Source organism: Notothenia rossii, assembly GCF_949606895.1.
Source record: "Notothenia rossii genome assembly, chromosome: 8".
In the NCBI taxonomy this organism is placed as follows: Eukaryota; Metazoa; Chordata; class Actinopteri; order Perciformes; family Nototheniidae; genus Notothenia; species Notothenia rossii.
This window is the reverse complement of record NC_136906.1, coordinates 16479995-16498663: the sequence shown is the minus strand read 5'-3', so window position 1 is coordinate 16498663 and position 18669 is coordinate 16479995. Positions and strand designations below refer to the sequence as shown.

At 44.1% G+C, this 18669-nt stretch overlaps 1 protein-coding gene across 2 annotated transcripts in view; it reads right to left on the bottom strand.

Annotated features, from left to right (window-relative positions):
- Positions 1–327: 327 nt before the first annotated feature.
- The window catches only part of glis2b (GLIS family zinc finger 2b), a 28092-nt gene continuing 9750 nt past the window's right edge, over positions 328–18669 (bottom strand). Inside the window, exons 2-7 of one of the 2 annotated variants that reach the window (XM_079641740.1) lie at positions 8214–8415; positions 7924–8054; positions 6335–6472; positions 6109–6242; positions 5909–6027; positions 328–5286 (exon numbers count right to left, since the gene is read on the bottom strand). In XM_079641740.1, coding sequence (XP_079497866.1) covers positions 4562–5286; positions 5909–6027; positions 6109–6242; positions 6335–6472; positions 7924–8054; positions 8214–8391 — 1425 coding nt within the window. In that variant the 5' untranslated portion in view covers positions 8392–8415 and the 3' untranslated portion in view covers positions 328–4561. Of the gene's footprint in view, positions 5287–5908; positions 6028–6108; positions 6243–6334; positions 6491–7923; positions 8055–8213; positions 8416–18669 lie in introns of both variants that reach the window. The other variant, XM_079641739.1, reaches the window with a different exon arrangement.

Here is an 18669-nt window from a genome sequence, read left to right as displayed (position 1 = left end):
TCTTTCCCTTCCCCATCCTCTGTAAATTATAACCAAATAAAAGCCTTCCTCTTTTTCTGTAGTCTTGACTTTGTCAATTTTTTGGAGCAATGGAACAATAGAACACATTTATTTATGTCACAGTTGAATCTAGTGTGGATCTTACACGGTAAATACGTTGATTAAAACTGCAGCTTGTTGACTTTTAATCAGTCATTTGTATGTGTGATAGCAGAATCAAGTTTGCACATGTCGGTCTCAATAGGACAGAATCACATTTACCTGGACTATTTTTATGTCATGATGCGTAATGTTTTTGTATATTTGGAACAGAAATGAATACACAACTTGTATCAAATACAACTTTATTAAACATTTTCTTTTCATTGACATTATTATCAATATCGTAATAAAATTCCTCTAAAACAGGAGAACACCGCTATGTTGTACCAATTGGAGACTTTTACAACTCTAAAATTCTTCATGTTCAACCACAGAACATGATGCCAGGAAAATATATATTTTCATATAATCATTTTTCATATAGTGTATAACTTCTATATCTTACCTATAATAAAAAGGCACTTGGAAAAATTAAAATACTGACATATCTCACAAATGTGCAAAAAACATAACTTGGAACAGGCCTTGCGTGGCCTTAGTCTTATCATTAACCCTTTGTGCAACTCTGTGGCACTTCAGTCAATGGCACCCCTTTACAATGACACTGAATCAGCTAGCTAACGCAAATTGTGTGCCCTGGATTTCCCTTCCACTCTTGATAGCAGTAAGTGAGGGTTACTTTAACATCTCCAGGGGTGAGTACCACTTTTATACCATGAACAAAAAAAATACATCAAATTCAGACATAGTGACAACTGTGGATGATTTTTACAATTATTCTTGGTTTCCAAAAGAATAATGAATTACGCTGTACACTGAGAAAGGATGTGACAACATCCCCGTCTTTACAAATGAGGGGAACAAAAGTGCAGTTCATACAGACTGAGCTCAAAGGGTTAATGGATCATACAGCTTATTTGATATTGAAAAAAATGTGGACCCTGAAAGGATCCGTGTCAAATTATTCAGCTTTCTGCCGCCTCTTTCTCTCTGTCCCCGGCTTCGACCTGCAGAGGAGAGACAGACAGGGAGGAGGAGAGCCGCCGCATCTGTGGGTTTCACTGTTGCCACGGAAACCATGTCTAGCCTACTTAACACCTGTTTCTGATGACATCACATGCCAGGATTGTCCACTCGCACGAGAGATTCACATCAGTGCCCAGCCTGAAGTGTGTGTGTGTGTGTGTGTGTGTGTGTGTGTGTGTGTGTGTGTGTGTGTGTGTGTGTGTGTGTGTGTGTGTGTGTGTGTGTGTGTGTGTGTGTGTGTGTGTGTGTGTGTGTGTGTGTGTGTGTGTGTGTGTGTGTGTGTGTGTGTGTGATAGAGATAGAGATAGAGATAGAGTGGAGGGGCTGTCTGTGATAAAGATGACTAAGAATTACAGAGGCAGAAACATTGGTATGTTTGTGAATCCGCGCAGGCCTGTGGGAGGGTCAACACTGAGCTTGTCCTCAGATAGCGAGGGGTTATATTTGTTTTTGTTTACTGTGAATGCAGCTTGTTAGTCTGCCTGTTTTCCTCATCTCTGCTAAAAATGCTTTGTGGCCGGGAGGTGGGGGAGTTGAGCGTTTGGGTTTTAATCTATAAGAAAAGAAAAAATCCAGAGGGCAGAAAGAGTTCAGTGGCCTAGTTTTGTACGGGCTGGTATGCCTGTGAGTCTCTGCCACATTGGGCACAGCACAGCCAGTGACTTCAGAGCTGAGAGGGCTGTTTGCTTGCTAGGTGGCCAGATGGAGGGCGGCTGCACAGCAAAGTATCCTCTGCCTCTTTTCCTCCGCTGGCACTCAGTCCCTTCCCTCATCTCTCGCTTTCCCTTGTCCATTCATTCAGCCAATCCTGTCTCTCTTTGCTCTCACGCTTTCCCAGCACTGCCCGCCATTTCGCAGTTGGATGTTAATTCTCTATGGTTTCCTTTTATCTAGCAGTGGAAAATTAAAAGTCAGAACAAAGGAAGCATGGTTATCTAATTCAGCCCAGTAGATAATGTTGTTAGGACACTTCATACAGACATATAATTGGTCCCTACACCCTATCTAAGTAATCCCCTGTACTCTAATGTGATTGTCATGGAGGAATGTGATATTATTTGGTCTACTAGATATATAGTTTTTATATTTTACCCCTAGAGCAGTGGTTTCCAACCTTTTTGGCTTGTGGTTCCTTAAATGACTCCTAATAATGGCCTCAGTTTGGATATATATGGTTGTGAGTTATTTTCTCTATTTCACATTTTGTGTCATCTTCCCTGAATAGCAAGCCATGATTAGTATTTCACAGGAAACAAGACGAACAGTTACTAAAAGTACTAAAGCCATGCCAGCAGATAGCTCTGTGCAGCCGTATGCCTCGAGCCATTAATACTATAATCTGCATGGCAATCCATCCAATACTTGTTGAGATTTTTCGTTCTGGGCCGTAGAGTTGGATTGGCCCTCCAAAGAGCAACATTGCTAGCATAGTTAAAAAGCAAAGATGACCTCTTCCTTATATCAATGTGGTCATCATCTGATCCAGATTGATCCTAAATCCCTCCGGATTGGTAACCACTGCTCTAGAAGAAATCCCTAACCTCTCCTCATGTCCTCTCCTCCGCCCTTCAAAAACACTTGGCAGCAGAAAGCTGAGCGCAGAGCAGCTGTCACACAACACAAGAAGCAAGTTCAACATCAGAAAAAAATGTCTCGTCGGAACATAACCAAACAAAAAGTGTAGAATGACAACAATGTAAAACGGCAATTACTTGTAGGAATGGGCGATCGAAAAGTAAAACCACCAACATAAGCAGTGATGGAGACGGGGAAGGAGAGAGGAGGGTGTGACAGTCTCTTGAGGGAATGTTCCTTGTGTTGTGCTGATCCTCTCCTGCTCCCCTACCTCCACCCTGTGGATTCCACATCCTACATGCATAAACACTGAGGATCAAAAGCCTGGAAAGACTCCACAGCAGAATTGACCCTTGCAGACAAATTGAAAAAGAGCAAACTAGCTTTTAAAGAACAATGAATTGGCAGTAACATTTCATAAACAGGTAAGGAATATTGTGTGTGGTAAGTGCGTGTTGACTGCTTAATCGAACTGTGAGAAAAGTTTTTCCCAAACATCTAATTATTCTTCTTTTTATGCCGCTTTGGGCAGAGTATATGAGGCAGTTTGCAATACAATAGTGTGGCTTCCTAGTCAGTCAAGCTGCATGTGGCATTGAGTGCATCACACCCCCTTCTCTGGCACAATACGTAAAATCCCTTTCCCCCTCTCCAGGTATTTTTGGCACGGCATCGGACTTGTTGAACTTCTGACAAAACGTCAACCAACAAGTTGGGCTTTTAAATTGGCAACCACCTGTTTTTCACAGCTGGTTTTAGGTCGAGTCACTTTTAAGCAAAACAAGACACTAGTGTTTATCACCACACTGGCCCTTTCATACACAATCTGGCCGTGTTGATTCAATTACGGGAAAGCAGCTGGACAATCCAGAAGTAAAAACAGGAATAGCTCTGTAAATGGAAAGCGGGATGTTGTGTATCGTGTCCTACCAGAAGGAGGAGCCAGACACAGCAGTGCCTTGAATTCCACTTGGTCATTGTCAGGTGATGCAACACCATTTCTCTGTGTTGAGTCCTCTGTGGCTCTATGTCGTAGAAGCCCCTAGTCGGTACACCTGGACTAGGCTGGTCCATGTTGGTCACCCTCCCCAAACTGGAGATAGATTGTCATTAGTGCTCTCTCCCAGTATACTGGAGGAGCTGAAAGCTTAGCAGCAGATTTGAGGTTTCAATACTATTACCAGGTGACACTATTAAGTGCTGTCTTTAATTGAGCTGAAACTGCAAATCCAAGACTGTTTGAGTTCACTTGCTTTGGTTTGGCAAGCCTGTCTCAATCATATTAATCACAGCAAGCCTGTGAAAAATAGGTCAATACTTAAAAATCAACTGTGAAGAATCGTCCTAAGTGCACGTTTGTCTAACTGTGAGTGCGTCATTCAGTTTTATGGTGTATCCATCTCACTGCTAGACTGGAGGCACACTGTCGATCAAGTACAGCCATATAAATACATATGAATGAATCAGGACCTTTTTAAGAACACAGAGCACTAAGACTGTCACGTTCAGGAAATAGGAATGCAGAAAGTACAAAATAAAAAATAAGAGGGCAAAGAGGAGCCCATTGTCAGGCCTTGTGATAGAAATACAGAGCCATACAGTTCTTGGGCCCCAAGTTTATTTTCCCATCAAAACAAGAGGCTTGCGTTGTATACTTATTTATGAGGTGCAGTGTTATGTTCTGCTGATTGAGGATGTGATGAGTATCTCTATAGCTTTCTCCTCTTCCAACCTCACTGAAATGCAATGGATATGATTGTGCAAGCCAATCTCTATCACCTTTGACCGCCTGTACCCTCACTGTGGCGTTCACCCTCCCATCCCACCCCCCTGAGCTCTTCTGGAATGTGCGTGTGTATCAGTTGACCACAGCTGGCTTCAGCACCACGGTGCCTGGGGGGATGACCACCCAGGACAGAGGATCATGGGATCCCGTGGAGAGGTTGAGGACCCCACCAGTCACCTTGTTCTCAGCCTCCGCCCCCCGTCCCCTCTTGGCCTGTTGGCTCAGGGCCCTTCGCTCAGACGAGGCCCCCAGCATTGGCATCATAGACAAGCCCAGGGACGAAGAGGAGAACGCTGTGGAGAGCAGATGAGATTTGCTGAGGCCCAGATGGGAGCCGTTGAACAGAATTGAGGTGCCTGGAGAGGAGCCGGGGCAGCCCAGTGCGCTGAGGTCCAGGGGCCGAGAACTGAGGGAGGACATGGCTAGCCCCCCCCCCAGACCCTGCAGAGCATGGCCTCCCAGGAAAGCAGCCGCTGCCCCTGGGATGATAATGTGGGCTGCACTCACAAAAGACAGCTCGGAATCCCTCCGCCCTTCGCCAGAAAGCACTCCACTTTGACTCCCCCTCAGCAGGGAGCCCACCCCACCTGGGGAGCCCTGGTCCTGGGCTACATAATGACCATGGGCCTTGATGTGCTTGCGGAGTGAGCTGGGGTCTGTGTAGCGCTTCAGGCAGCCCACCATCTTGCAGTAGTAGGGCTTGTCCACATAGTGTGTGCGTGTGTGCTTGAAGCGGTCGCTGGAGTTGGAGTAGCGCTTGTTGCAACCCTCATAAGGACAGATGTAGGGTTTTTCACCTGTAGGGGGGGGGGATGATTCAGATGTTGAGAATTCATAAATCATTCTTTCACTTTTACTCTACAAAATATAAGTGGCAAAAGATAACTTTTTCCTTTGATTTATCATTATAAAGTGAATGTTATTGCACAATATAATGACTATAGAATATTCACAACATCTGCCTTTTAGAAAGGTTCCCCAGTAAACTGTGGAAACTCTACCTGCATGGCAAAAGAGCCCAGGTGAGTAGGAAGCAAAGAACGTGAAGAGGTAGAACGGGAAAAAAGTTATTTATACTAATCTAGATCAGTTAGTAAAAAACCTGCTTCTTAGAAATATTGCTTCTCTATCAAAGCACTGAAATGTGGTTTTCTAGTTCAAATTTAGTTTCTTTAAGTTTCTTGCTTCCTTTTGTTTCTTGCGTTCAGAAAACATGATATGTAAATTACTCCACTGTGAAGTTTGTAAACAAATGCAGTGATGATGGTCGCTTTGAAGCTAAACAGAAAGCAAAACAAATACAGTATGTCATTAAGATAGTGGCATCAAAATAATACCACTAGGACTTATCTGTTGCCGGTTTAGGAAAACATTGATTTTGGCTTTGACTTATTGTGTGTGTGCAGCTCTACCACTGACCTGTGTGTGACCGGTTGTGTATCTTGAGGTTCTCCAGGCGGGAGAAGCTCTTGTTGCAGGTGGGACAGCGATGGGGCTTCTCATTAGTGTGTGTGCGGATGTGGATGAGCATCTTGTACCTGCAGCAACACAAAAATAAGTGTCTTGAAATATTGAAATCTCCACTGATAATAAATGACCCAAGTGTCTGATTTCCTCACCGTGCATTGAAGCCCCTCCCTTTGCGAGCACAGCCCTCCCAGTGGCAGCAGTACCCAGAATCCTTCTCGGGCTTGACATGGAAGTCGTTTACATGGTCAACCAGGTCTTGCAGGGAGTCAAAGAGCAGATGGCACTAGAGAAGTAAAAGCATTTCAATGGAATTGTTATGATGAACGGATATTGGGCTGACCATGAATGGGTTTTCTTCTTCTTTCTCGATCTTACCTTCTTCCAGTGGCAGGCCAGTTGTTCATCTGCCGAGAGGTCAGGAGACGCTCTCTTGTCGTTTGTCTGGCTGATAAACATGGAGGACGGCAGGTGAAGTCCCCCCCCAGCTCCAATCGGCATGAAAAACTGAAAGGCCTGTGACATGTGAGAATTCTAGTAAACAAACAGAAAAAGAGCAACGCGAGTTTAGCTTTAGTTCAAAAACTAAAATGGGTAATATTTGAGCTCTAGAATACAACCTCACGATGCTCACAATCAGAACTCTAACGGTAAACATCTCCTGTTTAGTCGGCTGTGTGAGCTCTGATGCGGACTGTCTACATTGCATCTCATCTCTTCACTCAAATGTTCACTCTGGTAGTCACCCGCTGCGTTTTAAAAGACCCCCCTTCAACCCTGAGCTCTGCAGGAGAGCAGCTAAATTCACTGAGCCTCTGCTGGGGCTCCAAATGCTAATGCACCCACACACACACACACGCACACGCACACGCACACGCACACGCACACGCACACGCACACGCACACGCACACGCACACACTGGGAAAATGGGTTCAAGAAAACAGAGTCTTAAAAAGGGACATTTTGAATACAGGACACATGAGTCCAAGAGTAGGGGAAGCACAGAGAGAATAAGGGTGCAAATGGATCACAATCCTGTGCTTGTCTAATCGTATCTTATGGTCAGCTATGTCAGAAATGCCTATGTGACAAATTTCATAAAATGAGGCAAATTCCCTGCTCTGAGCTCTGCCTCTGCATGCAAAACTATGTGCGCTGCTTTGTGAGATGCTGTAGGGAGAGAGAAAATGTGAGTATGAGTCTGTGCAGCTGTTCATCTATAAGAAGCCTGTATGAGAGAGTAAGGAGGGACGGAAAGCATCCTATAATGTCCCCTGGAGATAAGTAAAGCATGAGGTTGTTTAACAGTGGGGTAGGGGGGCTTTCTGGGACTCAGGGGGACGTGGGTCGGCTGAATGGTCCCAGCCAGCTCATCTCAATTCAATTGGGAGGGAATTGAATTAGGTGGCGTGAGGTCTGCATGGCTGTACCTTCTCTTAAATTGGATTATAAACACACACACACACACACACACACACACACACACACACACACACACACACACACACACACACACACACACACACACACACACACACACACACACACACACACACACACACACACACACACAGGCACTAACATGTCATGCCAGTGGGACCATTGAGTTGAGGTACTTGTTGGGGACACAAGAGGTGTTTGATAAGAGCTTCTTCTCCCTTCTCTCTCACATGCACACACACACATGCACACTCATTGCCACACAGGCCTCCCACCCCTTGCATAGCTGTATTCCCTTATTGAGAGAGTGTGACACAACCCAATGTTGTTCCTGACTTGCTGACCCCAACAGGCTGAGTCACTCTCTGCTGTAGACAGGGAAGTGTTAGCCGTTCACTACTGCATTGAAAGACGATATTTATTATTTCAGAGGTCAGCAAAGACCAGGGAAACAATGGACCTCGTGGAGGGCAGAATTAAAGCTGGTCAGGGTCTGTGTGTGTTTGTCTTTAAGTTTCAGACTCACCCCTGAGGGGAAGTAGTTGCCGTTGGTCATTTCTGGAGAGCTGGGGGTGTGGCGGCAGGAGGGCGACATGCTCAGGTCCACAGCAGGGGGGGTGGGGGTGTCTGTCCGATCATGAGGGACCACCTGCACACCTGAAAAATAAACACACACCTGTTAAGATAACCTTTCACCTGGGGGATCTGTTAGATGAATTGTACGTTTTTGTACAGACTTTCCCATAAACATGAGGTTGACATTTCGGATTTCTTTTTACAATTTAGTGTGTTATGCGTTGTTGAGTTGTTACCGACCTGAGTGTGGAGATCCTGGTGAAGCAGGCTCTATGACTGCGGTTCCATCATCTGCCATGCGGAGCTGACGAGCTCTCTTGGGGTGCAGCAGAGAGTGGGGTGGTGAACGGGCCCCTCTGTCCCGCCCATTTATCCGCCGAGGGAGCTTCAGGTCCAGGGGCTCGTCCAGGGACAGCATGACCGCAACCCGCTGACCTCCCACCTGCACAAACAGTCACACAGACGGGCAGCGTTAGGCCGAGTGGTGCCAATGAGGGACAGCTTGCTTTTCATATAGCCACACATACAATGAAATGCTGCATTCCGATGTGAAACAGTGACAGTCAGATCCCCCCACCTGCAATATTTCCCACGTGAATGTTGTTGAAAGCATCTCACATTCCACAATCCCGCAGGGTAAGACATTCTCTCCAACAATGGTAAACTGACCACAATCGTAAACTGAAACACTGAGTGAGCCCAAGAAAAATAAACACACACACATTGACATCCGAGAGACCCCCTCCTCTTCTTCCATGCTGACCTTTACTCGCGCACTCTTCCTGAGGAATTTCTACAATCCAATCCAGATGGTCACCCTCACCGCCAGCCCTGCTTAACCCCACCCCTTGGCCAGTCACCGGCCCTTGCACCCTGTCACATTGCCCCCACTCAAGCCCCCACAGTGTGCACCTTGGACCCAATGGACCTTTGAGACCCACCGGCAGCCCCCCCCGGGGCTACGAGGCCAGCTGGACCTCCTCCCTCCTCTAAACACACTGACCTCTGGACCCAGCCTGAGGGATGTGGGCAGGACGCTCCATCTAGCTGTCATGTTGAGGTGAAGCTGTGTTCTTCCTCTATCTGCAACTAGACTGAACCAGCATCCCCGTGTTGGGCCATGCAAGGAATTTAGCAAACTTCTACTCAATCAAACACGTAGATGAACCCTATTAGTCAGGGCGGTTGAGGAGAGCTTAAAAATGTGTCGAGCTCATAATAATAATAATACTTTTTAAAAATATATATAAAATCGTCACTGTTGATATTTGGTTAAACGTTTAAGTAGTCATTCATGAACACGTAGTATGGATTGGACTGTCAAAACAACACCATTACTATTTTATTTATTATACTATTTTAACCATTATCTGACATTTCTGAGATCAGTAATGACATAATAATCTAGAAAATGATTGGCAGATTAACTAATAAAGAAAACAATTGTTGGTTGCAGCAAGTCAATTGAAATCATATTTGAAGGAAATCATATTTGAAGCAACAGAAACAATAATAAATGGTTAATAATATACAGAAAAAGCTCTTGAAGAAATACAATTCTTTGAAAGACAGAGATTCCAGATCCTTTCAATTTAAACAAATGCTGACTGTTCCCTAATCCAGCATGTGCTGCTTAACACATACAGGCGGTGCTATACAGTTCTGCTGGTTTAATGACGAGCTTTCCACAACAATGTGTTAGGGTTCACTGCCCCTTCTCACCAGGCTCACACACACACACACACACACACACACACACACACACACACACACACACACACACACACACACACACACACACACACACACACACACACACACACACACACACACACACACAGTTACAGGGTGTCCTATATTTCTGTTCAAATTCATGTAGAAGAGATCCCTGTGTGCATGTTGAATGTAGACACACACATAGTCATACTTACAGAAGCACACACACACAAATAATTAATCAAACTATAATTTCAACAAATTCCCCCCCTTCTTCCTCCCTCTCCCTCAAACACATGCCGACACACACTCACAGAAGCCACGGTTGGAGGTAGTGAATGGTGGGCTTTGAGAGCGACTGGCCAGGGGCCACATGAGAAGCTCTTGTGTCTGGGAGGCACGGAGAAGAGAGGTCACAAGGTTCACCAGCCCAACGAGGGACAGTCACAAGCTCACACACACACACACGCACATACATGCACATACATGCACATACATCCAGAGGGGGTGTAAAGACTCATTCAGCCATAGATAAGAGGATGATGATACACACACGTACGGATGCAAACAGAAGAACATACTGTATGAACATTCACACAGAGGAGCATTATGCCATTATCAGTGAGATCTTTCTGTATACTGTATATACAGTACTCGTTCATGGTTCTCACATGCATATAGATAAACATATTATCGTTTTGTATCTTAATATAGACTGCACTTGCAAGCACATGATACCCGGTCCATCTTGATCGTGTCTTCAGGTTCAACAATTGAAATTGCTCTAAGTAGGGATATAAGTACAGAAAGGAGCATCGATTCAAGAGAAGGCAACAGGCTTTGCATGGGGGCCTCTTTTACAAAATGACAAGACCTGGTATTAGGTTATAAAGAGAGAGACATTTTTTTATTATTTATTGAGAATTGACTTATTGTTTATATAATTTGACATTTAACTGTTACAGTAAGGACCAGATGTACCCCTGTCTAATAATGTCTCCATCATCCTACTTTTACAAAATGTATCCATCATAACCCTGGCGCATGCTAAATGGATTGTTTCCATCAGTTAAACCCAGGTCAGTTGTGTAATGATAAAGGAATATTGTTGGTAGTTGCTCTAATGATCATTTTGACCATAGATGTTTTTTTGTGTGGGCAAATTCTGCCATTAGCTATGAAAATAAACATGTGAGGCTCTGTCAAAGCGGATATGAACCTCATTTAGTACAAGCTGCGGTTAATACCACATTTCTGTTTCTCTCTCTGGATTGGGTGGGTGTGACTAATTTACTGTAACTCCTACCACAAAGCCTGCCAAGACTTTTGGCTTTATTGTTTGGCTAAAGTAGCAGAAAATCGTCTGTCATCCACTTTAATCGAGCAAAAGCCCTTACCCTGAGGCACGGACCGAGAGTCAGCTTAACCTTTCTATAAATCCTATCAGCTGCGGAGACAAACAGAAAGCTGGCTTCCATCAGTGATATAATCCTAACTATAAAATACAATAAAAAAACCGATATGGAAATGTTGGAACCACACAACTAGGATGTAAATTACTCTGGCACCTCAAATCATGTGATCGCACAGCTCTCACTGTGAAGCGCTACAGGGGTCTACACACACTAAAGCCCTTCTCAGGCAGCTGCTTCGCATGCAAACCATTACTTAACCTCCATAATGGACTGTATAGACAATTTATTAAAAATGTGAACATAATGAAAATCAGTGTTGGTATGATTCAGAAGGAGAAATGACAATGCTGCCATGCTGTTAAATCCTTTTTCCTTTTAATTCATGTGTGTCATGAGTGCTTCAGTATTCAATATTTCCATAATTTTACTAAATGAGCTTACATAATATTTCTACTAACTGCTCACTTTAACCTATTAAAAATGAAAAGATTCAATTAATCCATTAGCCTATTGACAGAAAATGTATCAGGAACTGTTTTTCTATGTAAAACCGTTTCAAGTAAAAATGCCTTTTTTTTTTTATAGGACAATAAACTAAGTATTTTTGGGATTTGGACACACCTTAAGACAATTAGTTCATTAAGAAAGTCTTAAGTCATCAGATATCTACATTACCCGCAGGCCATACCGCACTTATGTTCTCCCAGTGAAGTCGGGCCAGTGCAGCTTCTGGTGAATCAGTCCCTACTGCCGTACCCCCCACCCCCCTTCCTAATTTTTTTGTGGAGAAAATGTAGACTGGCTGGGAAGTGACTCACAGCATGTGGATCTTGGACTCTAGTTACGTGAGCCACAGTCACTGACGCTGGGGTTTGTGGGAAATATGAGACAAAGAGAAAGGGCAACCAAGAGAAAGAATGATACAGTGAAGGCAGGAGTATGGCGTTAGCGTGATATGTGAGTGTGTGTGTGTAAAGCTCAGTGGCGGATGGCTGTGAAGTTTGTGAAAGGGGTGTTGGCTGGCCCCCATGCAGACTTCCTTGCTCAGCCGTGGGGTCGACAGTCTCTCTGAAAGGCGGCATTGTCCCTTCTCTGGGCCCTCTCTCTCTCTCTCACAGAGTAAACACGGGCTACAGCAGAGCGAGGGGAGAGAAGGGATGACCAAAGGGGCCACAGCGAGGATATACAAGGGTGAGGATGAAGGGAGGAGGAAGTGGTGGAGGAAAAGGAGTCCTGAAAGAGAGGTTTGTGTGTGTCCTCTTTAGCCACCTCTGTCACCTATTCCCCTGCATAACCCCTTCCCACCCGACCCCCACGTCCACCCATTGCATAAGGAAACCGCCCTTTGAAGAGGTGTGTGTGTTCGGGGGGGTGAGCATGGGTCGAGGTTGAAGGGTGTGGGAGTTAGCCAATGGGTGAGTTAGCACGTTGGGGCATCAGGTCATAGGACGGCTATGTGTTTCAACACCTCAACGCTCCCAGGCTAGGCTCACATGGATCAGAGCTGACCTTTCACCCATGCTGCGACCGATTGATCTTTAGCCTGATCTGATCTGAACAGGATCGCATATCGGCTCAGTCTGCTCCATCTGATGGTGCAGCATCGAGAGCCAACAAAAAGCATCAGAGAGCATAACCAGTATAAGATGATTATGTTACAGGGTATAAAATCATATTGTGTAATATTTTATTTCCTATAAAGGGTTTAAGAGAGTAGAGTGTGTGTGTGTGTGTGTGTGTGTGTGTGTGTGTGTGTGTGTGTGTGTGTGTGTGTGTGTGTGTGTGTGTGTGTGTGTGTGTGTGTGTGTGTGTGTGTGTGTGTGTGTGTGTGTGTGCACAATTTGTGTGTGTGTGTGCACAATTTGTGTGCACAATTTGTGTGACCCCCCTCTGAGATTGGCTGTAACTTAATCTGCCGCCCGCTGTGGCCCTGGGAGGTGGTCTGTAGGAGGTAAGCCATCTCTCCCTGAGGCTCTTTGCTTTCTTTTCATTTTCACACTCACTCACACTCACACACACACACACACACACACACACACACACACACACACACACACACACACACACACACACACACACACACACAGAACGCGAAGAGAGAGGTGAACCTGCTGGGAGCGTCTAACCACTTGTGTTACCGATGTAATTGTACGTGTGAAGGGCTTTAACATGTTTTTATAAAACCCTTAATGACCACCCTACAGTTCAACTTAACTTGCAGAAAGTACCAGTTCCTGCATATCTTGCTGTAATTCAACTCAATAACCTCTTCAGGCTCTGAATATGTTGAGAATTAGTGAGTATACTGTGACAATCTATCCTGTATGTCTACTTGGCCTGGCCAGTTTGGTTCTGATCAAATCAAGATGCTTGACTCTGCTGAATATCACACGTGTTGGTTTTGTAAGTCGTTGATAAGATAGCGGTGAGAGAGCAGTTAACGTGGTGCTCAGTGATTTTCCAATTTGAAGCCTTTAAGGTGACCCGTTTAGTTAAGCCTTTGTTTGAAGCCTCTTACTCTTGTTAGGTTTGTCCGATGGGTTTGCTCCGTGCTATCTACATTTATGTGTTGCTATGTGTGTGTTAGTTATAGGATTTGATTCACTTCCGTGGTTGACTAGCAGTGGCTGCATAGCAGGTTCTTTTTAGTCCCATTGGTTTTTGTGATTAAAAACCTCTCAACAATAATTGTCTAAAGACTAGGGTTGACTAGTTAGTTTTGGTCTCGTCCTTAATAGCCGGTGTTTCGACTTTATGGCTGTTGTGTCTGTAATCATATATGTTCGACCATTCTGTAATAGAGTCTCTCTTTTTCTGGACCGTAAGCTTGACAGTACCGACACCTATCGATCACCAAACTAATAATTTTAAGACCAAGTTATGAAACTGAGATAACAGCATAAGATGCACACAAAACAAAAAATACTTTTACCTTAAGAGTTATTACAGAGTTACTAAAACCTTATGATACTGGTGAGGAATTGCAGACCAATCATTATCTTTACTCGTGTTTCGGGGGCAGAAACTTGATTGAATTAATCCATTTTAAAAGGTGACCATATGAATAAACTAAAAGTAAACATCTCTGTTTAGTAAATGTGCTCCCTTGGTTTAGTAATTTTGTGGTTAAGCAGTGATGTGTAAAGACCTGTGCTTGTAGAATAGCTCATGTCTAGACCTGCTGGTTTTCCATCCACCAGGTGTGGAGGAAAGGGTCAAAGGTTACTGATTGCGGCATGGGTGTGGTGTGAACTCTGACCCCTCACTTTTGGGTTTTACATCTTTAACTGGGGCTAAGGAGAAAGGTTTACATTAACAATACTTATTACCTTTAACATTAACATTTACACAGACTCATATCAAATTCAGGCAATATTAGTCACAGAGAAGTTCACACAGCTAAGGTGAGACAGGTTAATACCCAGTTATTACTATGTTTGTTCGAGACTCAAGAAAACAGGCCCACACCGGGTCACTCCTTCACTCCCTCTTCTGTCATTGCTGATGTTTTTTGACGTAAGTGCCATGAGTGACCCCACCTCCGCTGACACACACAAATTTGAGCCACAGCCCTCGCAAACGCCCTCCACCCTCCAACCCTGATGGATAACTCAACACGTAAACATACACAGCTGAGAGATGTCTTTTTTCTTGCCTCTGTCCTCCTCAGCCAGCCGCCTCCTCAGACAGGAAACCTCAGTTTCCACTCCTCCTCCTCCTCTGGGCCTCTCATTCCCTCTTTTTCTCTCTTGCTATATTCTTTACTTTAGTTTTTCTCTCAAGTTCACCGCTCTGTTTCCTCTTTCAGTTTGTCATTCTCTTCCAATTCTCATCTCCTTTTTATCTCACCTAACACTCCTAGCTGTCTTTAATGGTATTTTCGTTGCCTGATTATTTCCTGTTTTTCCACCATTTCTTCAAGATAAACAAATGTTAAAGCGACTGTCAATCCAAACGTGACCCTGTTCTCCTTACTCCTGTTGCAACAAGAGCACACAGGATCGTACAACTGATTATGTAATGGCAGCATGCATGGAGCCACTGCTGGGGAAGGGCTATTGAAGAAAAAGGAAATATTTTGAGCACACGTCAACGTCTGCTGTACAGAGACTGAATGACACATGTGTTCATGCTTAAACTCAGAGAGAAAAATAAGCAAAAGATTGTTCTTTTGGGGTTTTAAGAGGAGAATAGGAATATATCCAATTACAGAGTGTAAGCACACAAAACCAAGTTATAACGATGTGAAGGAGAAGATGAAGGGAAATATCAGAGACAATACAAGAGACTGGAGAAAGGGATGGAAGGAAGGAAGGAAAAAAGTAAGGCATAGACGGATTGAAGGAGGGAGAGAAAGCAACAGGAAGCTTCTCAGCGAGCTACCGATGGCCTGCAGCCAGAGCGTTCAGACACTGAGGAATTCCAGGCAGAGGGCAGGCAAGGAGGGAAGGTGCCAGGAGGGGGGGAGGGAGGGAGGCACCGAGCGAGGAGGGCGGGACGCACTTGCGGTTTGTTGTCAAAGGAGACTGCTACATGAGAAAGGCAGAGCACGCGCTTAGCACAACATATCTTTGTGGTTGAACACTAACCCTTTTGTTAGGATGCAAACTTTGGTATGAACAGCCTGACATTAGATTGACAAACTTTCGGTTAAGAATAGCGGGACATCTAGGTACACAGTAAAAGGTATCTTTGTGTACTGTACGCCCATACTGGATTATGATGATTCTAAAAAATCTAAATACTAAGACATTTCAGCATACCCACCTCTATGGCATGTTTCAATATAAGAGTTGTCAAGCCATAGCTCGAGCTGAAACACCTGGTGGATGAATTGATCAGTTGATAGATGAATTTAAATTAATCTGATAAAGACCATTTTTACAATTTTCTGATGTGATAGATAATTGGGGCAAGACACTTCTCCCCAAATTGCTCCAGTGGGGATTGTCCACAGTATTGAGTATGTAAGTCGCTTTGGATAAAAGCGTCTAACAAATGACATGTAATGTAAAGTAATAACTGATTTAAATGACAAAACAATCATTAAATCAATATGAGAATAATTGCTGGCCTCTATTTATGAATTATTTGTTAGTATTGTGGTATTAAGATCTTACAGATATATAGATCTACATTCATACTTGCTTTTTACCCAGACAAGATGCAGATTTTGTGAAGAAACACTGCAAAAATAAAAGCTACTGACAGCTTCGTTGATTTTGGTCTGAGGTTTAATATTAATGGCTGTGTGGGCTGAATATAACATTAGCTGGATAGTGTGAGTGGGTGCATCTTAACTGCATCCAGGGAGGCCTTTCAACAGGACAGCAATTTCACTTAGTCCACCATATTGTAAGATTAGGCCGTGCATGATCTATAAACAGCCATCTGGCTGAGATTTCACATTGTGTCAGTAAGCCTTGTGACCTGCTCAACCCGGGATTATCACACAACACAGTGACCTGACTTGACTCAGAGTGGGATGGATCGAAAGGATGACTGATGAATTTCAAGAGAAGCATGCATTATCAGATAAATATAAATAATGCTTGCCTTTATCCAATTTGAGTTTTGAGACTAAAAGATCTAGATTGCGATCCTTTAATTCATTTGAGTATTTCAAAATTAGAACATCGATTTTGCAATTAAAGCAGAAAAAACGACTATTTTGCTAGAACACATTTAAAAAGAGGCAGGTATAAGGGGAAAGAGTAGCTGCACATTGGCACGAGACTAGGAAACTTCCCCCAAGCCGCAGTCCATTTATTAGATTCCCTAGTAGCTGCTATATGACATTAACAGTATGTGATTGAGGGGTCACGTGTAGCAACATGTGTTTCAATTCATGGTAAGTTTTCTTCTGCCTACTATCATTAAGAATCAGATCCATACGTTTTTAATCAACTAAAACAATTTAAATCTATACTGTAGCATCAGGACAGCAATCAGTGATAAACAGATAATCCTCCAGTGGACGATGACTCAGAGTTTGAGCATTAAACCAGCACAACATTAATGCTTAAGGCACTTCGCACAACGGTATACTGTAGGCTTCGAAAACTGGTGACTAATCTTACAATAACGTGGGGCATTTCACAACATAGCAGTCTCATAGCGCAGCAAAGGGCGGCGGGGAACCAATGGACGCAGCAGGAGGCCTACCACCATCCGTGAGAGGAGAAGAGGAAGGAAGAGGAGAAGAGGAGAGAAGTATGTGTGGAAGGAGACCTCCCACTAACTCTGCTGGGCCTCTCTACCTCCTGCAGTCCACTGAATGCATTCCCTCCAAATCTCACTCCTCCTCTCTGATCTTCCTCTCCCTTACTTCCAAGTAAACAAAAACTTGCATGATCTCCCCCAGCCCAATTCCCTGTCGATTTCCTCCTCACTTCCTCAGGCTATGTCCCCATCGTCCTTTCCTTGCTAGCTCCTCTTCCTCTCCTTCATCAACCTCTCTCTCGCTCTACTTTTCTCCCCCCATTTTCAGTTCATTCCTGTGGCTTCTCCCCACAGGCAGTGATGCAATCCTCCGACTCCTGCGCGCAATCACAGGGTCTGGAGTCGGCTCGCTAGCCAAAGCAGGGGCGTCACCACAACACGCTCAGTAGGAAAGCAACAGGAGAGGAAAGAAAAGAGGTTGGGGGGGGGGAGAAGAAAAGAAGAAATGAAGCCAATGAGAGAAGGAGGAAAAACTGTCTGAGGCTAGTGGTGGGTAATGTAGGGAAAAAGCACAGCGATAAAAGTTAACAGCTCTGTTTAACAGTTGGTGCATGTCCAAAACTTAACTTGGGGTAAACATGTTGTTTTTGTTTTATGTGCGTGTAGTGGGGGTACCGCGTGGAAGTTATTTTGAGTCCTTTGTTTTATTGAAGGTACCGAAGGAACTTTTGAATGGATTTGTTCTGGAAGATTGTAAAGCACAACAGCTCGTTCCGCCTTAGATCAGCCCACTAACCAGCTGTGTCTGCTGGATAGGGTCTGTTTGGGAAGTGACGGTTCTCTGCTACTCCCACACCAAATGCTGTCATTCCAGCTGACTCAGACCAACATTAGCATTATTCTAACACCTAAACTGGCAGTATGAGATTCAAATAATATGTATTTGGAATTTGACCTTTATCACTTGAGATCTATACTTTTATCACACAACACATTTCCTTGCTGGGGCAATGCAAGACCGTATGTATTACCTCTCTGAGTTATAATGGATATGCAGTGATATGCTCAGCCTTGTAGAGATGCATGCATGCAAAGACTGATCTTATCAAACAAAGCGCACTTAATCATGAATGGAGAGTGAGGTTATTGCATTTTAAAGGGCCAAGATTAAAGCTGAAACCTTGCTATGCTTTTGTGAAGAGATCTATGCATACACACCACTCACTCACTCCCACACAAACACATACGTTAGTCCCTGGTTTCCAGGCTTTGTAGAGGCAGACCTCCCCTAAAGGCAGCAGAAATGAGCACAAGGTCAGGTAAGGAATGCAAAGTTCTGGCACCTGCCTAAATCTTTAAAATACCAGGTTCCCTCAGCACACACACAAACAACAGGCCACTCC